Source organism: Globicephala melas, chromosome 9 (assembly GCF_963455315.2).
Source record: "Globicephala melas chromosome 9, mGloMel1.2, whole genome shotgun sequence".
In the NCBI taxonomy this organism is placed as follows: Eukaryota; Metazoa; Chordata; class Mammalia; order Artiodactyla; family Delphinidae; genus Globicephala; species Globicephala melas.
The window spans coordinates 2,602,166-2,624,129 of NC_083322.1; the positions used below are offsets into that span (position 1 = coordinate 2,602,166).

At 56.8% G+C, this 21,964-nt stretch overlaps 1 protein-coding gene across 1 annotated transcript; it reads right to left on the reverse strand.

The window, feature by feature from the left end:
• Positions 1 to 16,018: 16,018 nt before the first annotated feature.
• EN2 (engrailed homeobox 2) lies at positions 16,019 to 21,733 on the reverse strand. Its single transcript, XM_030853687.2, has 2 exons — positions 20,557 to 21,733; positions 16,019 to 17,389 (listed from the first exon to the last, which is right to left on the reverse strand). Exons 1-2 carry the CDS (start codon positions 21,245 to 21,247, stop codon positions 17,073 to 17,075), a joined length of 1,008 nt encoding a protein of 335 aa, XP_030709547.1. The 5' UTR covers positions 21,248 to 21,733; the 3' UTR covers positions 16,019 to 17,072.
• Between the last annotated feature and the right edge of the window lie 231 nt (positions 21,734 to 21,964).

Below are 21,964 nucleotides of genomic sequence, written 5' to 3' on the forward strand. Positions count from 1 at the left end.
GGCTGTGAGCCAGTGAGGCCGGGGAGGGGCCTTCCGTAGAGGCTGGACCAGCCTGCAGGGAAAGCATCAGAGCCAGGGTGGGAGGGGATTTCTGAAGAACGCCAAACGTGCTGCTTGAAAGGGACAACCGGCCACAGGGGACAGTTAAGGAACTGCTGGCTTCCCAAAGCCAAGGAGAGTCCGGTGGGTCACCAGGGAAGGAGCTCTAGTCAGGTGACCCTCACAGGTCAGCTAGCTTCCATCACACCATGGTAGCCATGGTGACCTGGAGCCCAGATGCAAACGGACCTTGCTCTCCTGAGATGAAAATGGGGCTCCAGGGAACCAGCGACAAGGGAAGTGATGCCGTGGGTCACAGCTCAAGAAGGAGCCAGTGGCTGGAGCAAAGGACCCAGGAGACCCTGAAAGTCGCTGTCGGGCCAGTGCGGTGCCGAGGTGAGCAGTGCCCCAGTGCACACCTCAGTGTGTCCCGTAGCAGGAGGCATCATGCTTTGTGGTGAAAATGGGTGTCCTGACCCCGCATGGGGCTCTCGATGGTCACGGTGGGGTGAGTGGAGACCAGAAACCCTGGAGGAGTTATCTGGACACGAGCACGTCCCAAGAAGAATAGCCAACAAGTTCTAATTCAGCACTAACCCAGCAGGTCTGGGCCAGGGCTGGGTGGAGAGAGGGGAGGGGGACAAAGGGACCCGGAAAGGCTAGGACTGTGGCCGTTTACAGAGCCTGCCTGGGACCCCTCCTCTGAAGGGCCCCTCCTGCGTCCACCCCTGGAAGGGGTTGACCCACCCCCAGGTCCAGGGAGGGCCCTGATTGGGCGGGTCGGTCACCGCATCACCTGGTCATTGGCTCAGGAAAAGCACATGACCCAATCTGAGCCAGTGAGGCATCAAGCAATGTCCTCTGGGAGCCTCTGGGAAGGACCCTCCCTCTCTCCAAGGATGGGACCCAGGGATGGGAGTTCCTTTTCTTCTGGGTTTGAACCAGGACGCTTGAGACCCCCATTTGGGCCAGAAGCCAACTTGTATCCGTACAGGGAGGAAGTCTTAGGATGAATCCAACACCTTGGCAGGCAAAGGGAAAGACTAAGGAAACCAGCCCTAGTGACATTGGTGAGCCTTGGTCAAGCCTTACCTGAAGCTATCCTACTGCTGGACTTTGGGGCTTGTCTAAGCCAGGTCAACTTGTTTTTTTCTGTTCCCTGTGACTGAAAGCATCCTGACACAGCTGTAAATTCATTTTATGTTAAGCAATGCCGACAGGCTGGATAAATGAAGGGTCTCACGTTCGTAACAATATCTGAGATGCTGTTATGATCAGTGCATTTAAAGGCATTACTTAATTCATCATCATGTCTTCCCCTTGTGAACTTTCTCAGTGAACAGAGAGTAAAGGACAGTGGCCATCATGCTGTGTCCCTCACATTTGGATGTTTAAAAAATGCCTCCTGCTGGTGGCGAGAACCAACCAGCCCAAGAAGGACGATTTGAATCTGTATAGGAAGGGGAAAAAGTGACCCTCTTCTGTTTTTCAGAATCATGTCCTGATTTGATTTCTTCTCTCTTTCCCCAGAGTTGTAGGCCCTGTGGGCTCAGCTGGGAGCAGGACTGCTGATCCCACTGCAGGACCTGGGTCCTCTTCCCAGCCCACGAGAGGGGCGCCAGCCCGGCAAGTGTGTCCTGGGCGTTCCCGAGATACCGTCCTGCCCCGGATGCCTGGTGGCCGTTATCCGTCCCGACGCCGCCGGCCGCAGCCCTGCTGGCTCATAGTCACCCAGCCCTGGGTTTGGTCCTAGAGACAGGGAGCTCCGCACGCCCTGCTGACAGCGGGGACCTAACCTCAAACGCTCTGAGCAGATGCCCCACCAGTCCCCAAAAAGCCAGTGGGAAAAAACTGTCCTCCAGTTGACTCATCATAGCTTGATTTCAGATCCACAGAGCGATTGGCCTTTGGCATCAAGCATAGTAACAGACAGAAGCTGCCCCCCACGTGCGCCCGACTCACCTAACACACACGTGTGCACATGCGTGTATACTTGTGAGTGTGCACACTCGGCCCCCTGCGTCCACATGTGGGCGTGCGCACACACAATCACACAGGCTGCACACAAGCGTGCACGCTCACAAGGCTCACACACAGGCTGCACACTCACACATCTCGCACATGGGCGTGCGCACACATCACATGGGTGTGCATCTCAAGCACACACACTCACAAGAACAGACTCGCACACATACGCGTGCAGGTGTGCACAGCCGTGGGCGTGCACAGTGGGCTGTACACACGTCTAGACGCCCAGCAGAGGTCTGCACAGGAGGAACTAGTGCTTCTCCGCTTACCCCTTGGGGTGCTTTCGGCCACCCTCCCCACCGCACCCCCATTTCCTGCTTCGGGCAGACGGCCATCAGGTCCTCTCATGAAAACTCCAGTATTTCCTCTACCTCTCGAGGATATTTTTAAGTTTTCCGAGAGACAGCGTTCTTGTATTGGAGAGAGGCTTGAATTAGGAACCGGAAAACTGTCCTGGAAAGCTGTCACGGGTGGGGCTCCTCAGGCATTGGCACTGAGCAGGGTGGGCTAGGTCCAGCTCCCAGGTTGGTGTGCCACTCGGCCGGGGAGGAGCTGGGCTGCGATGCAGTCACAACAGTGGCCCCAGACGACCCCCTGGGGGCTCTGGAGCCGGGCTGGCCCTTTGGAGGTGCCCACATTGCAGAGGGGGCATGCAGATACCCTAACGCGGGTGCACAACTTTGGGGAATCTTTTGCTTGTGTCTTAGGTAACAACATTAGCAAAGCTCAGTGTGAGGCTGGGACAGATAACAAGGGTTGAATCAAGGTGTCATCGCCCCAGACACAAAAGGGCTTTATAGAGTGGGTTCTCCCCGGGGCTCAGCCTTAGGACATGGGAGTCACTGCCATGTTCAGCCTCAGTCACATCTTGACAGATGTTCTGAGAGATCACATGGGCTTTAGCCACCCGCAGGGAACACGCTAAACAGCGTGAATGAATTTTGTAGTGGGCGACGGAGATGGTGAGATGCACAGGTGATTCTGAATGATAGTGTCAACATCACCGAGGGCCAAGAATTTAAATAGAGATCAGGCATAAGCCTTGCATGGAATTTAAAATAAACACTGGGACAGGGCGATCAATGAATACCCTCCGTAAGTCAGTCCCCACATCTCAGATGTGGGCAAGGAAGGAATTTGAAAGAGGCTATTTCGTCGGCTGTCGCCAGTGGAGTAAACACAGCACTGCAGAGTCCTACAGGACTCAGCGGCTCACAGGAGGGAGCGTGTATTCTTCTGCTCCTGGACTCCCAGGTCAGCGGCAGTTCGGCTGCCCAGGGATGGGCTCAGCTGGGCGGCTGTGCTGTGGGGCAGGTGCAGGTCTGCATCACATGGGTTCCTCTGGAGCCCAGGCCACCGGGAGAGCCCAAGCTCTGAAGTAAGCCAGCCCTCTGCAAACACTTCATGTCCAAAGCTCAACGTCGAAGCAGCTCAACTCCAAAGCAGATGGGGAGGGAGAGTGAATATTTGCTGAAAAATAATCCTATCAACAGGCCGAGGCAGTGTTTTCTGTTGTTGTGACTTTTATTTCTGAGTTTATGTCTTGTTTATGTTGAAATAAACATGAGGTGCTGGCACTCATGTCTCGACACGGCAGAGGTTGCCTCTCCTATACCTGCTCTTTTTCTGAGGTCTCCTAGCCTTTTCTACCAGGGCTGCCACTGATGTCTTTGTGCAAATTAGAGAAAGGCTCCCCCTCTGAGCAGTCATAGATTCATGAGTACAAACCTTGATGAGTGGGTGGCACCCTCCTGCAATTTAGAAAAATGTACCCCTTCCTCGAGGTGGATGCAGCTCTATGCCAGGAAAGAGAACTTGGCAAACAGAATACAAGCTGGGTTTTAACTCAACCACCTGAGGGAGCTGTTCTTGTGCCGTGAGCAACCTGCTCAACCGTACATGGCAGCCTCTTCTCCACCACTCTTCTAGCTCTGCGCTAGCAAATAACATGAAATTACAAATGTAGGCCAACGGATGCTCTCTGAAAAGCGAGAAGGAAAAACCCCTCGCCGCTTTCAGTCTTCAGTAGTGTGTAAACACTTTATATTCTGGGGTGGAGGGATCACACAAGTCCACTCAAACATGTAGTTTTCTCTTACTAAGTTAGTAGAGATGAAAATGTAAATTTATTTGAGTTGGACAAGCATCACCCAGAATGATCTCAAAAGAGGGATGTGGGTGTAGGAATAGTGAACACGTGAGCCTTGAATATTTATTATACTGAGCAGATTACGAGAATGTTGCTAATATCAACATACCCAAATTGTGCTACGTCAGAACCTCAGATGGTAGGGCGTGTGGCACGGCTCATTGGCTTTGAACGCAGATAAGCATCTGTACCAGAGACACATCACAAGTTCCTTAACCTCATTCTTAGCTTTCCCTTCTCAGCCCTCCAGCTAAATGCCCACATGGGCCCGCTTGCCTTTCAGAATTAAACCATAAGTAGTTATAACAACAGACATGCATCCTGTATCATCCCGGGGGCTGTGTGGGCGCAGTGCTTGCACTTCAATCTCCTTCCTCATTCTGGGTCGAGGCTCCTAGAGGGAGAAGTGGGAAAGGATGAGGATGCAGAGCAAGAGGTGAAAGTTCAAGGGCAGGGAGACTGTCTCTCTTCTCAGGACCGGGCTGGCACCAGAGTCAGGAGGAACAGGCCACCATCACTGGTGTCACGCACAGGGTTCCTGTTAGGTCGCTGGCCTGTGCCGCTCTGAAATGTTAACTGCATGTCTCACTGTCTCGTCGGCCTAACTCTCTGGGGTCCAGGCGGATGGGGGCTCACTGCCCTCTGAGGTCACTCTCTAACCCAAGACATCCGGAGCTGCAGAGGCGGGAAAGGAATAGGGGCAGCTCACACCCCACCAGCCTTGGGCCTGAGGTCCAAGTGGGTCGCTTTGCCCCAAGACCATTGGTCAGTGCTACTCTGCTTGGGAATTCCCTGCCAGTCCAGCGGTTAGGACTTTGCACTCTCAGTGCTGCGGTGCTGAGGGCCTGGGTTCAATCCCTGGTTGGGGAATTAAGATCCCACAAGCCTCGTGGTGCAGCAAAAAAAAAAAAAAAAGTGCTACTCCGCTGTCCCCGCCCTGCCTACCAGGGAGACTGGGAAACGCATGGGCGCAGCAGAATGTTTCAGGAGCACTGTGTCACCCCACAGCCCTCCTACCCAGCACTCGTCCTGTGCACTGGTGCCAGGTGTCCATCCCCGGAGCTCACTCCTTGGGAGCAGCCGTGCCCCCGCCTGCCCGGTGACCCGCTTTAAAATGCAGTTACTGCTAGACCGTAAATCTTGGGCCTGCCACGGCCAATGCGGTGGCTTCGGGACGTCACCTATGCCCTCTGTGCCTCACTGGTGGCTTCCCAGTAATAGGACTCCGCTCTCGGGACTGCTGTGCCTTCATCGTGGCTAGTGTTCGGGAAAGCTCCCGGCTGCTGCCGTGGGTGGTCAGGATCAGGGCTCTGCAGGCCCGAAGTGGCCGGAGGATGCAAGCCGGGCAAGCCGGGACCAGCGAGGCCCCCGCACCTGCCCTCACGGCTGGTGGGTGGCCAGTCCTCTGAGACAGTGCAGGACGAGAGGCCTCCATCTAACACTTTTCCCCAAGTGTTTCAATCAAACAAGCTTCTGTTCTTCTCCACCTAACACAGAACCTAGAGCACACGGTGCTGTGTGTCGCAGGCCGGCTCTGTGCTTCCTCCTGTCCCGTCTTCTGTGCTGCTCCTCTGCCGTCTCACCAAGAGCGGCCAGTTTCCGCTTTGAGAGGCTCAGTCCTGACTCGACTGCTCCGCTGCACGTGAGCTAGACTCACATAGGGTTAGCAAGACAGTGAAAACATCGGCCACAGCAACAGGTACCAAGCACCCAGAGAGGCTCGGCTCCCCCTGGGCGCCCAGTGGGACCCCGACACTGCAGGGCCTCTTGCAGGGACGTCAGTGCTGCCTCCATCAGGACCCCAATGACGATGCCTCCAGCGTCTCCTCTGTGCCAGGCGTGATTCTGTATCCCTCACAGTGCCAGCTCGTGGGGGTCTCCCCAGAGCCTGCAGGGTGGCTTCTCTCTTTCCTTCTCTCCAGGTTTCAGACGAGGAAACCAAGACCGCGAGGGGAAAGGAAGACTTGCAACAGAATAACCGTGCTCTGGGCAGCCCCCATGGGGGACGAAGCGCCTTTCTGTGAATTATTCTATGGGCGGGACAGCATCTCTCTGGATCACATGATGCTAAAGTCGAAGGCCGTGTCACGGAAGCCACAGACCAGCAGAGGAGCTGAGGGCAGGTGACTGGAGCACAATGACCTGCCGCACGCTGGCCGCCAGGGGGCTCCACTGCAGGGGCTTTACTGGGAGATGGCTTAAGAGAATCCGCATTACATGCGGAGTACTGGCTGCACTGGGCTGAAGAACATCGCCCCAAAGTCGTGTCCATTCATGAACCTGTGAATGTGACCTTGTTTGGAAATAGCATCTTTGCAGATGGGAGTGAAGATGAGGTCATACTGAACTTGGGTGGGCCCTAAATTCAATATAACTGGTGTCCTTATAAAAGGGGGAATTTGGACACAGACATGCATGCAGGGAGAAGGCCATGTGAGCACAGAGACAGAGATTGGAGTGATGTGTCTATAAGCCAAAGAACACCAGGAGTTGACGGTCTGAAGCTGGAGGAGGTGACGGACAGATCCCCTCCTGTAGCCCCAGAAGGAAGCAACCCTGCTGACACCTTGATTCCTGACTTCCAGTCTCCAGAACTGAGACAAAATCCCTACTGGTTCAAGCCCCCCGGTTTGCAGTGCTTGCTTGGGGCAGCCTAGGAAGCTGGTGCCCTGGCCCTTAGTGGGAACTCAACAAACGCTAGATACTGTCATTATTTAAGACAGAAAGACACAACGGACCAAATATCTGGGAACCCTGACTGCTGGAAGGGCTAGGAAGGAAGGGCTAGGATGTCTTCTAAGGAAACCACCAGCCAAAGTACACACACTCAAGGAGTTGAGAGAGACAGGAGGAGGGGTCTCCCAGGAAGGGTCTCCTCGGGCCGCCCTGGCTGCTAGCCACTGTGCTTTTTTCAGTCTCGCTTCCCTGGAATTCTGAAACTCATCATGTACCAGTTGTGGGTTTACAGTAACTGCAATGTGACGTAACTGGCTTCCTAACTTCAAGGGGACTTGAGAGAATTGTGGCAGAAATGGACATTCCTAAGTCCTGGAAACCAGAGGCAGTTTTGGGGGCGAAGGCTGCTGCCAGGCTGCCCATCCCCCAGTCGGCCTGCCAGTCGCCTCCCCTGGGGGACAGTGGGCCGGCTGGGATCCAGAAGGGCAGAGGAGGGTCTTTGGAATGCAGGGATGCAATGCATTGCTTTAGTGTGAGTCAGGTTTTATGCCCGAGGCAGAGGGAATTCAAACACACACTAGAGCAGAAAGACAGAAATTGCCTTTTAGATGACTGCCACCAGCAATATCCGGCCGGCAGGTTCTACAGGGAAGTTTAACCTTCTGTAACCTTACAGTAAGCTCTCCAGCGCCAGCTCTCTCTCTCTCTTTCTCCCTCTATCTCTCTCTCTCTCACACACACACACACACACACACACAGTCAGATATACAGATATACCTGCAATCATCTATAATTTTTACCATAATGGTTTTATCTGGGGTGGGGGCCCTACAGGCTGACGCCCTTCCTTCTTCTCTCTGCACCTAACATCTTACACATGCATACCTACACAACTCACACGTTCACATCTAACAGGAACTGAAACTTAGGCAGCCCCGAACCTGCAGGCTTCTTGCTCATCAGGGCAATACTGGATGTACAGTTGGAGCTCGGCAAATAATTAATAGTAATGAAAATTGACCTTGTAAAAATTAAAGTGAGAGGGCTGAGAGAAAGGAATTGGTTTGGTTGTCAAACCTCAGGCCTAAAGGGAAACAGACTGCTTTGGAGAACCTTTTAATTAATTTCAGAGTTTCCCTGTTTCTTTGGCAGATGAACTGAGTTCCTTTCTTGGCCATCAGGATATTTCGCAGACAGAGGGAGGGATGGGGAGAGTTGAGTGGTGTCGGGAATCGTCCCATCCCGGGAGCCTCCGGAATTCCCTGCCCTCCCAGCAGAGAAAGCTCAAGATGGGGGTGATGCAGCCCAAAGAGGGGTTCGTTTTGTAAGTTTACTTTTACTACCTCTGAATAAACCAGGAGGTCCACCTCATTTATAGCTAAAATAAAAATGGACCTCTACCGTCTGACCAAGTTCAGCCACTGAGCCGCAGCATTAACTTGTATTCTAACAAGATTAAAATATATTTGTCCCGGGGATTAGCATACTTAAGTCCCCTTTCCCCTTTTGAGCGGTAGCAGGGCACTTTGATCTGCCTTGCGTGGCAAGAGCGCGGCTTGGGCCCAGCTATCCGACTGCCAAGTGTGAAATCGGCCTGATGTCATCCTCATTCTTCATCGTTTACATCTTCCACCAGTTTAATTATATTTCCGCCACAAAGCTCTGGCGCCTCATTGCATATTCGAGTTTGACTAGGAAGCATTTAAAAAAAAATAGGTGCGAATGCAATACCGCTGTAGGGGGAAGGGAGGGGTCTGCAAATCTCATGGTGCAAAGGCAACGAGCCCCGGCCCTCGGGTTGCCCCAGGGACGTTCTCACCTGCATGGAAATGTGCGTCCGTCCCGGCCCGCTCTGTGCTGGGCCCAGCGCCCTCATTTGGTGCCGGGCACAAAGGCCATTGTCACGCCCGTGCGTTGCGTTTGGGGCTGTTTGGCTTGTGACTCCGGCGGGTTTGTATTACATCCATCCTCTGCCGCGTTGGTTTTGTTTCCTTGGGGCTCGGAGTCCACACGGCGCGCTCCTGTCGCTGTGTAAAAGCCATCTTCCTCACGGCGGCGAGTGAGCTTTGAGGCAGTGAATCGCCCACTTTGGCGATTCGCCCACTTTGAGGCAGTGTGCAACCGCCACAAAAAACTGTAGGGCGCACTCAATGCCCAAAGGGGACGTGTCTGGCTGACCTTTGATCACCTCAAAGGAATCAGACAGTTTAACTCTCCAACCAGACGCGGTACTCTGGCCCTCCAGCCCTTCGCAAATTCCCCAGAACTGCTGGGAAAGCCAGGCTGCCGGCCGAATAGGCCTTGGTATCCCAGTGGGGCACCTCCTGATACCTCAACCCCAGGGCCACCAGAGCCTCCCGGATGCCTTGCAAGGGGAGGGCGGGGGAGGGGATCCGTGGCCGGGCCGAGGTCCTGCGGGCACCCCTCCGAGGGCACTGGTGTTTGGGAGAGGAAGCAAACCACCTGCAGGCGTGCCTGGGTTTTGACCTTCACCCCAGCCCACCCGGCTCTATTCACACCCTGCTAGAGTGTCTCAGAGAGCCGGCACTCTCCAAGGGTCGCCCGTGAGGGACGTTGGGTGTCACTTCCACATACAAGCCGGACAGAACAGAAATGCAGGTCGGCGTTCTGAGCCTTCGGGAGCAGGGCAGCACTGGGAAATGTGCTGCTGTCGGACAGCCCCCTTCGTCTGAGATTCCCCGGGTCTCCCCCTTCCTCCGTGGGGTATACACAGGTAAAAACAATAAGTAGACGGAGTTGATGTTCACGTTCTCGATGTGGGGAGAACAAAGCGGCAACTCTACGCTTTTTAAAAGGTCCAGATTTAGGACCATTTTTATTTTAAATCATCAGACTTGTTAAAATGGGAGGTTAACCGCACACTGCTTCTTCAGTTGAATGATATAATTATAAAATTATCTCCACATAATTACCTCAGGATTATGTTTCATTCTGGTTAGCATGTAATCAAAGCCTGTTATGCTTTTCGCTATAGGAACAGCAATTAATTTCAAAGCGGTACTTAGACCCTTTAGTATTTCGACAAAATAGCTCATCATGTCACGAGGAGGCCGTCTGGCTTTCGCAGGAAGAGCCGTGGGTGGGGCGGGTGTGATGCGCCGGGGACGCGGGCTGGACACACTGCAGGGGGCAGCCTCGCGCCCAGCCCTCCACGTCCGGGTGGGTGCCCACCGCCTGGGCTGCGAGTCAGCTGTGTCTCATGGCCATGAGGCTCCCTGCTCAGTGCGGTAATTATCGATTGGAATGGAACATGGAGTGGCAGGTGAAGTTACTGAGCTTCTACAGAAACCCAAGGCGCAGCACCTTGCTCCGTTTTTGGAAAAGCCTGGGGAAAAGATCCTGGTATGAATACGGGTGCCTGTTTTCAAGCCCTGTGATTACAAAGTGCACGCGTAGCAGTGTTTCAAAAGAGAAGGGGTCTCATGATTCCAGAAAGTGCTAACTGCAGTCCTGCGTCTACTGGTGGGACTGTTTTCTGTTCTCCTTCAGCTCCCACCACTGCTCCACTTTTTATAACCATGTGAATATCATCTCTCCTATTTCACGGTCTCCCCCCTGTCCCGTTTCCCCTAACAACTATATAGATGCTGCACGGGATGGTAGTAGCGAGGAATGTGTAGGCACTTTACCAAAAACAGGCCCTGGGCTGGCTGGGACCCACGTGAGCTGAGCACAACATTCCCCCCGCAGAGCGAGAGTGCCACCACCCAAGTAGCAGCCCTGTTCTGTACCAGGAGCTTTCTGTCCATTTCCCCACAGAAACCCCTCACAGGAAACCTATTAGGTAGGTGTTCTTTCTGCTTGAAGCACGAATGATTGGGCTGTGGGGCTGGTAAGTAACGCAGTCGAACGCAGGGCTGCGTGGTCACAAAACGCTGCCCTTTCCTCGCCCTGCACTTCATTCAGTGCGAAGTGCTGTTATATAAATATCTGCATGAAAAAATGTGCCACTTGAGCCGTCTGCAAGCTGATGTGAGGGACCCTGAACCCTGGGGCATCTGAAAGCAAGCTCAGCCTAATGCTTTCTTAGCGGGCTTCAGTCTTGTCCCAAACAAATAGATGTTTGGAAGCCAGCATGTCCATCATTCATTCCCGAGATTGAAATCTGTCCAATTTTCACCCAGATGTTTTGGCACTGCAGGGCATAATCTGAGACTTAAAACGACAGCCACTGAGTTACAATGGAAATGGTTTATCCGGGCACCTTACTCGCAGCAACAGAGTAATGGTATTAGCCTTGGCAGCAATAAATTCTGCCAAAGGCTGGGTGACTCTGCTGTGTCCCCTACTGCCTGAATCTGAAGAAACGCCAGCTTTCCAGATTCATATTTTGTTGGTGGGAGTGTGAGAGACAAAATCCTCAGGAGAAAGTTGTGGCCTGAAGGGAAAACTCAGACGCGCATGCCATGGCCACGCAATGACGCCAGAGGGCAGGGGCCGGGGTCCTGGCGAAGTTGGAGGGAAGCGGCCAGTCTGCTGCCGGGAGGGGCCGCAGACACAGGAACCCGGCAGCAACTCCTCGCGGCACGCTAGGCAGCTGGAGCCTGTGATTACCCATCCAAAGAGGAGAGAAAAGCGGAGGAAGAAAGGGAAGTTAGCGGAGGGGGTAGAGGTTGGGGGAGGAGGAGGGCAAACCCCGGCGCAGAGCCTGACAGTCCTCTTCCAGACAAAGGACTTGGCGGGAGGAGAGAACCCCGAACGCGCCGGCTGAAAGGCGGTCGGAGGCCCCTTCCGCCGGCAGCGCGCTCGGGCCGCGCGGCCAAGTTTCACAGCTCGACAGATGGGGCTGAGCGGCGGCCCGCCCCGATCCTTCCAGACGGTCCGCGCACGCAGTGACCCCCACCCTCCCTCGGCCCACGGAGGACCCTGGGCGGTGTCAGGGTCCCTCCCACCCGCGTTCCCACCCCGAGCCCCTCCGCGGAGGAGAAAGCGCCGCAGGCCCGCCGCGCGCGCGGCCCACTGGGACCCTCAGCTCTTCTTCCCTCCCGGATCTCCGGGGAGACTGGGGCGGGGGGTGATGGGGCGGGGTGGGGGGGCTTCTCTGGGACGCCTTCCAGGCTGAGGGGGTGAAAAGGCGGCCAGGGAGGCAGATCTCGGCCACTCTTTGTTCCGGGCAAAGCGCGGGGCTCAGCCCTGGAAGGAGGGGTGGGGCAGGACAGCCAATGGGGCGAGTCCGGGGCTCCGGCCCCAGGATTCTCCCTTCACGGAACACCGGTCCTGGCGTCCCCCGGGGACACGGAGGGCCTAGGGCTTTGGGGACACCCTACCTCCGCCCGCAGGTGTTGCCCAGGCCTGGCAAGGGCCTGGGGCTGGGCTCCGCGAAGGGCAGCAAGCCCGGGCCACACCTGTTCCCGAGACTCTGGTCGTTTCCCCCAGCCCCATCCTGGGGGGCTCCCCACACCCCTCTGCGGGGATTGGGCCCAAGCCGGAGCGGTGGCCAGTCACCCTGGCGGCTGAGCAGGAGGCTAATAGCAACAACAGCGATAATAATAACGCGGTCGTCGTCAGTGTCAGCAGCCAGGCCCTGCGCGAGGCCAACCACGCTCGATCAAATCTCGTCATTAGGAGTCACTTTAATGCATGTTACTACATTTCAGCTATTTCAAGACTGGCCTTTTATTTTCTGCGGGCGGGGATCATAAGTAGAATGAAGTATACGAGATTATTAATAAAAACGTGAAGGGTCTACGAGGGGCTCGCGCGGCCCGGCTCACGAAGTGCGCCCTGGAGCTCAGGGCTCCGGCACCGCGAAGGGGGCCCGCGGGGTCAGGGGACTCAGCGCTGCGTCCCGCCTGCGACCGCCTGTCTCCCGCCACCCCATCTCCCCCCCAACCCGCCTCCTCTTCCTGGAGGCCTCTTCCTCGGCTCTGTTAAGAAGGAGAGGCGCTGAAAGGAGGTCCCCACCCCGAGGCCCGGCTTGGGGCTGCAGTGCGTGCGTGTAGGCAGGGTCGGGGTGCGGGGCGGAGGGGGGGGTCTGTCTCCCCGAGGCCTTGGTCGCCAGCCGCTATTAACCTCCCAGAGCGCGGCCGTTTTCGGAGGAGCCGGGACCTTCCCGGGGGCGCTTGGGGAGCTGCCCGGGCGGGCAGAGACCGGAGAGGTCGGATATTAAACAAGCGGGAGACAGAATGACTTTTAGCCGCGCCGGAGCGAGCAAACGCGGCCTCCCGGCCGGCCCCGCGCGGCCTGCGAGCGTACTTGCATACATAGTGCCTGGTGTTTGCTGTGCACGCTGTTCGCCCGGGCACACCTGTACCGAGCGGTCCCGAAGCCCCACGGATTTGCCCTTTTCACTCAAGGGAAAACAGAAAAGGTGGACCTCCTTGGAGATCAGACTGGGGGCTCCTCCCTTGTCTCCCCTAAAGAAAGCGCTTGGCCGTTTACTTTGGGCGACCTTCAGACCTGTGTTGACCCGCAGATGCTGACGCCAGCACGAGGGTCGGGCGCTACTTCTTCGACCCCTTTCGGCAGCCGGAGGTGGAAGGCTCTCTAAGCGCCAAGGAACCCTGCTCCGCAGGCCTGGGGGTGGCCGCGGCTGTCCTCCCCACCCCCGTCCCCGGGCTCCCAGGCCTCAGCCTGGTCTCTACCCGACTAAGGAGGACTGTGGACACAGCTCTGCCTGGGCCTGGTAGGGACACAACCAGGCCTGGGGGCGGGGGCCGTTCAGCTCCAAGGAGCAAGGACTCCTTTACAAAGGAACTTTCCTCGGAGGGACATTTAGGAAAACGGCCTCCTGCGGGGGCAACGACCTGGTGGGGGCCCAGCCCGGTGCGTCACAGGTGCTGCAGCCCGGGTCCAAATCCGAGACATATAGAACCATCTGTGGTGGTCCAGGTGGAACCGAGTGGCAGCTGGACTTCAGAAAGCGTGGCCTTCCCTTTCGGCCTGACTCTGGCCTCCACTAGCTCCTAGTGAAAGTGGCTGGCGAGCACTGAAGTGGATCTCCATGAGTTACGAGTTTAGACTGTAGCTGTTGAATTTTAAAAATGTAATAAACACAGGAGCAAAACCAGAATCTCAGCGTTTGGAAGGTCTGAGAGTTCATTTAGTCCAATCCCCTACCGGAAGGGGGGAAAAAAGCAAAAGAAAAGTCGTATGCCATTGTAGGCCTAGTGTCTGCTTGCATGCCTCTGAGGACGGGGAACTCATTACCTTACAGAACCATACATAGCCCCTTAACAGTGCTATGATTTGCCAACAGATTAAAAAACAAAACCCCAAAATGACTGCTTAATGTTCCTATGTTGTCTTTTTATTAAAAAGAGAGGGAGAGAGAGGCCAATCGGGTAATAGAAGTTGTGCTAGTGGGGTTTTATTTTGTCTTTAGGAACCCCCAGATCTGTGCAGGGGTGGGGTGGTGGCTAGGGAAGACGCTGGGGATGGTTGGCGTGATCCCGCCCCATTAATGCTCCAGGCAGCTGGAGCTCTGGAGCCTCCGCAGTGAGGAACTTGTCTTTGCAAAACCTGGGAGCCCCTCAGCTCCTGCCAGGAGGCCCAGCGTCCTTCCTCTTGGGAAGCCGGTGTGGAACTGAAAGGCCTAAAAGGTCGCCTTTGGAACAGATGATCCTCTCTAGTCTCTGAGCTTCTTTTTCTGGGAGAATAAAGCTTTTTTAAGCCAAGAAAGTTTGGAAATAGGGCAGTTGGGTGCTGTCCTGCGTGGCCAAGTGGGTTGTGGGTCCCGAGATGGAAAATCCCAACCGCTTCCAGCAGAGGCATCCGGTCAGCTCCGGCAAAGCCGGTCCTTTCCAGGCATCTGCCTTGGGATGTTGTCCACGTCCGTTGCTTTGGGGGTAAAGACAACAACCAAACGTAAAAGGGGAGAGCCTCTTTGTCTCAGGTCAACTAATAGTTCCTCTCCCCAGCGGGTGAGCGCCTCTGTCCAGCTCAGGAGCAGCCAGGGGGACGGAGACCTGTTGAGTCCTGCAAGATTTTAAATATTTATTCAACGGAAAAGCACCGTACTTTGGAACACTTCCTTCTGGTAAAGAAATGTGCACTTAAATTACTTTGGTTGTTCTGTATTCACACGAGCCATCCAAAGTGTCTTCATTATTTAAAAAAAAAATTACGCTTCTGGCTACGAAGGTAGGTATGTGCACACCTGCTGGCAGAGGCGAGCACCTGAGCACCGGGGAGGATGCCCAGGGTAGTGTGGCTGGACTCAGAAACACACTTAAAAAAAAAACTAGTCATTACACCTTGGACATCCAATATTTTACAATAAAGCGGTTTTTTTTATTTAATGTAACTTTCAAGAATTTAAACACACAAAAATGCAGGGGGAATGTTCACAATTTTGATAACCACAGTTGTAAATAGAAACATTCATTTCTTATAAGATTATAAATATTTACTACTGGAACAGTAAAACGCACATGTTTTATAAACTAAAAGCTAAAAAATAAAAAAATAAAAACCCAAAAAACTTTGCTTCCTGCTAACAAGGCATATCATTTCATGGAGTTTCCTAAGCAGCAGATGGTTATTCACAGAATTTTAAATTACAACTTTTGCTTTTATAGTTTTTGTTTTAAAAAGGTTTACATTAGTATGTACAAAGTGAAACTATTATCGCAGTGAAATAAAGAGGTTTAAGGCAAAGAGAGAAGTTCACTCTCAGTCCTCAGGGGCAGAGCCATGACTCCTGGCTCAGCCATGGTACGCCCCCTGGGCTGTCCCAGTGCAGATGGACATTTGGACACAATTCTTTTTCCATACACTAAACAGAAGACAGTGTGGAGTTATACATATAGATATAGATAATGTGTTTGTTTATATATATGTACTTAATGGGGATATATTGAATATATTTAATTTACACTGTACCACACCTTCAAAAAAATAAAATGTATATTTTAAAAAAACAAGAAAAGACAAAAAGTGATAAGAAATGATTATTTACACATTTTCTTCCTTCCTCTAGATCCTGGAGAATTCTGAGTTCCTTTAAAAGTCAAGGTAGCCACATGTTCCAGAATTGTGGACTCTTACACGTCTGCTTGTGTGTGTGTATATGAGCATATATATACGTACACACACACACACACACACACAATTTACCTTGAAAGAATGCTCTATAGCAGAAGCGGCCACTTTACAAAAAAAAGAAAAAAGGAAAGAAAAGAAAAGAAAGAAAGAGAAGAAAAAAGGAAGGGAGGAAATGCCAGTTCCCTCTCCAGGCCTCTGCCGGCCAGAGACGAGGCAGTGGACCTCGGCCGCGTTTCTGGGGCCCACGCGGCCCCTGGGCAGCTGACGGAGCCGCAGGGGAGTCTCTGGGCCCAGGCCCGGAGGGGTGGGGCGGCCTCACCGCCCGCGGGCTTCCGGCCACATACCCGGCCCCTCGGCCCTGAGCCCCGGAGCGGGTGCCCGGAGGTGGGAGGCGCGCAGCTGGACTGGGGACAGAGACACAGACGCAGACGGAAGCACGCAGGGAGGCGCGGGCCAGGCCTCGGCGAGGAGGGGGACCCGGAGGACCGGGAGGGAAGGCAGGAGGCGGGGACGGGGGAGCCGGCCGTGGGCCCCTCGGCCCAGGCAGCCCGGCACGTCCAGGCGCGATGCGGGAGAGGGCGGGGGTGGGGGGTGGGGGGTGGGGGCCGAGCCTCCAGCCGCCGCCCCGCCAGGGCCCTTTCGCCGCCGACTGCCGGACGGCGAGGCCGAGGCCGGGGATGCGGCCCCTCCTGCTGCCCTCACCAAGCCCACACGAACAAAGTGGCAGAACTCATAGACCAAGTAGGAGCTATTTATTCGGTTCACAGTCGTGTGAAATGCAGCAATAAAAATCTTTGGACTTCAGCAAGTTGTTTTAATTTTTTTCTTCTTTTGAAATTAAAAAAAAGAAAAAAAGTGTCCGATGTCCCATAATGGAACTTAGGGGATTAAAAAAGATGAAACCCTACGCAGCCTCCTTCGCAAAAAAAAAAAAATCGTAAAATTAGCATAATCTCATAAACATAAGAAAACTCAAAAAATATTTTATAGTCAGATATTTTGGATTTTACACCTCCTGTAAATTATATATACAGAGAATATTGCAGAACCATAGCTAATACACGGTATTTTCACTATTAATGCTGGTATAATCTTTATACACTGGCCCTTTATTTATGATTTGAAATTATTGCATTGTTTAGCTCGGACTGAGACTGGGCTTGGAGCCCGCCCCCTACTCACTGTCCGACTTGCCCTCCTTGGCGGTGGTGGAGTGGTTGTACAGGCCCTGCGCCATGAGGTGCACGGCCAGCGTGTTCTTGTTGCCCGTGGCCTTCTTGATCTTGGCGCGCTTGTTCTGGAACCAAATCTTGATCTGTGACTCGTTGAGGCTGAGCTCCTGGGCCAGGCTCTGGCGCCGCTGCTCCGTCAGGTACCTGTTGGTCTGGAACTCGGCCTTGAGCCTCTGCAGTTGCTCCGCCGTGAAGGCCGTGCGGGGCCGCTTGTCCTCTTTGTTGGGGTTCTTCTTCTTTGGTTTGCGAGACCTGGGACCTAGATAGGCATGGCGGACACAGAGAACCCGGGTGAGGAGGGCTGCAGTCCTGCCTCCTTACTCAGGGGTGCGTCACCCATGGGCATGGAAGGATGCAGAAGCCGGGAGGGAGGCGGCTGCCCAGGTCCAGCTGGCTGACCTGGAGGAAAGCTGGCCTGGACTTGAGATGGGACGGGGCGGAGCTCCCACCCACCTCCAGGACCCTCCCCTGGGGAGCGAGGAGGTGGCCCAGGGAGTCTGCAGGAGGGACTGTGAGTGCGGGTGAAGGGCAGGCTTAGCAGAAAGGGCTCCGGATGAAAGGAGAACTCCTGCAGGAAAGCGAAAAACCACAACTTTGTGGCCAGGCTTCTTCTAGCCCTTTCTGAGGTTCTGTCCAGGAATAAGGACAGGACGGGGGTAGGTGCTGGAAGAGAGGTGAGGGGGAAAGATCGGGGCGGGGCAGCCAGAGTAGCAGGAAGAGCCCTGGGGGGTGTAAAGGGACTCCCACAGGGAACACCCCCAGGTCCTAAGGGCCGGGGGTGCAGGGGCAGGTGGGCCCCGAGAACAGGAGGGGCCCAGACGTCTGCCTCCCCACGGGAAGGCGCCCACATGTCCTTGCCTGCGTGGGGCTGGAGCACTGAGCTTCCTACCCCTTCACCACACCAGGTCTCCCCAGTCCCCTGTCCAGGAGAGGGGGCACGGCGCACGGTCGGGAGCGGAGGCCGCTGGGGGCCCGGGTGACCTTGGACAGAGGTTCACACTTCTGACCCCTCACACCTCCTCCGCTGGGACACCCCACAGCACTTGAGGTTGGCTTGGCACAGAGGTGGTAAGGCTCTCAGGACCTGGCCATGAGAAAAGGCCTGAGAAACGAGAGCAGAGGGAAGAGGGCCAAGTGCGTTCTTTTCGTTGGTTTCAGAAGGTGGGCCCCGCGAGCATGTCTGTGAGGTAAGAGGCCTTTGCAGGAGGGAGTCACGGCTGCACGCCTGGGGTTCTTAATCTGTGAAGTGTGTGAATTGACTCTGGGGGGCTCCTGGCCCCAGCTTCTTCCGAGGCACCCTCGGTGGGAGGCTGGAGAAGGCTAGACCTCGGGCAGCCGGAGCACCCAGGTCCCCGCCCCTCGCCCCCCGCCCCTCTGCAGGGTCAAGGGGCTGCCGGGCCACGCAGCGCAGCGCTGGCGGAGGGATCCAGCTGCGAGCCCCCCCGGAGGCACCCGGACCCGGACCAGGACGGTGGGTTCGGTCCTCAGCTCGCGCGGAGCGAGGGGTCTGGGACGGTCGGCAGGGCCAGGAGGCGCCGAGCCCTCCCTCCCCCGCCCACCGAGCCCCGTCCTCCCTCTGCGGGAGGCACGATCGGAAAGAGGGGGCCGTGCGCGCTGGCGAGGGGGCGCCAAGGGCTGATTCGGCTCACACTCCGGGCCTTTTAGCTTCCAGAGCACGCCCGCGCTCACACCCACCCACGCGCACTGCCCCACGCGCGCGCACACTCACGGTCCCGTCGCACCCACGCCGAGGGCACCGGCTCCTCGCCCAGACGCCTGGCTCTTACCGGGGGGGTGTGGATCCGGGGCGGCGGCCAGCGTCCCTGGCGCGCCAAGGAGGAAGGTGGTGTCTCGGCGAGGCCTCGACAGGCCCCGGGCGGCCCCGCGCCTGCTCGGACCCCCACCGAAGCCTCGCGTAGCGGAGCCGGTTCTCCGTCTCCACTCCCGCCTTCCCCACCCCCCCAAACTCCTCTGGTCCTGGGGCGCTCGCACACAACGAATCAGCCCACAAAAGATACCATTTCACGCAAAGAAAATCTTCCTAAAATCAGAATTTTTAGTTCCTTTTCTTTCTTGATTTTCTTTCAAACCGCAAACACTTATGGAGTCTCGCAAACAGGACCAAACCTCCGCAAGAAAACTCTGCGTTGCTGCTTTCTTAAACGCCAAGAAACAAATCTTGTCTTACGGGTTTTTTTGTTTTTTTTTAAAGTCCAGGAAGACCAGCCGCCGAGCCAGGCCGGGCTGCCGGGCTCCCGCGGGCCACTGGGGCCTGGCGCGGCCGCGACTTCGGCGCCGCACAAAGCCGGGCCGAGGCTCCTCGCCGGCCGCATTGTGAGCCTATATGTTAATTAAATATTAACAAAGGAGAGAGGCGAGAACAATGGAGCAAATTTCAGATCTAGCTGGAGAAATCTGGATTTCATCAGAGATATACACACCATCTCTGCGGGAAGGCGGCCAAGGGGTGACTTAGTTGTGCTGTGAACTGGGTAAACAACCCCCGCAAAACAGTTGAGGGCTGGGGGGGAAAAGGGGGTCCGGCCTGCGCTGCCGGCTCGGGGACAAATGGAGTCTGCGCCTAATGGCGGTTCGCAGCCGCAGACCCGCATTTAATGCGGCTGATGATTTCTACGGGGGCATGGACTTAGCTTTTAAAAATCCCGGATCTATGAAAAATACGCCCAGAAGCTCTGCACACCCTCACGGGCTCCCGCCACATTTCCTCTGAAATCTGCTCCTTTCCTACGCAAAGCTGCCCCAGGAAAGCTCTGGGAAAGGTCCTTTCCATTTGGGGATTGCAGGCCTCCCTCCTCCAAGCTGTGTGCGCGCCGGCTCGGCAATCAAACCAGGCACGGGGCAAAGGGCGCCTCTGTTTCCATCCCTTCCCTCCGCGGATCCCCCCAGATCCCCTCATCAACCCCAGCGGAGGAAGAGCAGACAGCCTTGCTTTCTTCCCCGGCCACATCTGGGATAACTGGGTCGTAGAATGAGTCTAGGTCTGCGGTGGGCTGGGCGTGGGTCCCGGGTCTGGACTGAGTTGGAAGAACGCGGAGAAGGAGTAGAGAGTGTGAGCTTCCGGGCCTGTCTGCCAGCCACCCCGTTCCCACCAAATAAACTCCAGCCAAGGGACGGATGGGCTAGGGGCTGCAAGGAGAGGCCCAAAAGGCAAGAGAGAAAGGAGGTCCTGTGCTTTTGCTGTTCTACGAAATCTGTACCCCCTTGTGAATCAGTCCTGTCCCCTCTTCTCCTGGCCGCTGCCGGGATCAGCGTCAGCCGCAAACAATGTCGCTGTGTGTACGTCTTTGTGTTGGGAGACAGGAATCCTGGTGTCTTCTTCCTCCGGGTAAGTTCCCGCGCCAGCGCTTCCCCGCAACCCCACGGGCGTCCCCACGGCGGGCCAGGACATGGGTCCCCAGGACTCACCTGAAGAAGGTCGGTCCGAGTAGCGCGTGCAGTAGACCCAAGCCGGCCAAAGCATGGGCTGCGCACCCAGGTTGGCGCTGGCCTGCGAACTGTCCGAGTCCGAGCTCACAGACAGGTCGCCGCCGCCCAAGCCGCGGGCCTTGAGCGCCCCGTCCAGGGGGCCCCCGGGGTCTCCGCCTTTCTTGGCGCCGCTGTGCAGCGAGAGCGCCTTGGAGCCGCCTTCGCCGTCACCCGAAGAGTCGCCGCCGCCACCGCCGGGCAGCGGTCCGCCCGCACCCGGCGCACCCGGCGCGTTCTGCCGGGGCTCCCGGCTCGACCCCAGGAGCTGCTCGGCGCCGCCCGCGCCGCCGCTTCCCTCCGCGCCGCCCGCGCCGCCTTCGCCGCCGCCTCCGCCGCCTCTGCCTCTTCCGGAGCCGGCACAGCACGTCCCCGCGTCCTTTCTCCGGCCGAACTCGGGCCGCAGGATGTTGTCGATGAAGAAGTTGGTAATGCGGTGTGGATGCTGGTGGTTGCCCGGCGCCTGCAGGACCGCGGGCAGCATCAGAGCCCGCCGGCGGCCAGTGTCCGCGTCGCCCGGGCTGCTGCCGCCGCCGCCCGAGCCGCCGCTGGGGCTGGATTCCGGCTGCCGCTGCCCCTCCACCGCCACCGCCGCCGCCGCCGCTTCGCTGGGCTTGGGGTCATTCTCCTCCATGCTGTTGGCAACAAATCCCAAATCGCTTCTCCGGGGAGTCCCTCCAATCAGCCCTCGCTCGGCCCGCTCGCTCTGCACGCGGAGACTCTCGCGGCCAGCCCGTGCCCCTACCCCGCCGAGTCTTCCGAGGGCGTGCGCGGCGGCCACAGCCAGGGCTGGGCTCCTACAAGTCGCCGGCCGCGCTCAGAGCGGAGCCACGTTCCAATCCACGAGTTGAGTTAGAAAATACCAAGAGTCGCCCCGCGCCCAGATGCCGGGAGATTCAAAAGAGTCCGGTCCTCGTCTTCGCAGCGCACCCGGGCGCTAGACAGTCACAATGGTCCAGCGTGGACCCGGGGCGCCTCCGGGCTCCGCGCTCCTCTCCACGTCCGGCTGCCTCCGTTCCGGCGCTGCCACGGCGGCCGCCCGGGACTAAAACTCCGCGCATGCAGGCAGCGCGCTCCCCCGCGCTCACGCCCGCCGGGGCCCACTCGGGCCGCCGCCGCCGCCCGGCCGCCCCCGCCCGCGCGCCCCGGCCGGCCCTCGAGGGTGCGGGGCGCGAGCGGTCAGCGCGCCCGCCGCCGCCAGCACGCACATGGAGGCCCGCGGGCCTGCGCTGCGCTCCGCCGGCCTCGGGGCCCCCTCCGCGCGGCCGCCGCCCCGCTGCGGACCGGGGCGCCCCACCGGCGTGCGGCCGCGCCCCCGCCGAGCCCCGCCGAGCCCCGCGGCCCGAGTCGC

Bases quoted from the DNA above. Each gene is read 5' to 3' on its own strand.
- EN2 (XM_030853687.2), bottom strand. From the start codon at position 21,247: ATGGAGGAGAATGACCCCAAGCCCAGCGAAGCGGCGGCGGCGGCGGTG. The intron at 17,390-20,556 runs GTGAGTCCTGGG...ATGCCTATCTAG, and splicing joins CTCGGACCGACCTTCTTCAG to GTCCCAGGTCTCGCAAACCA.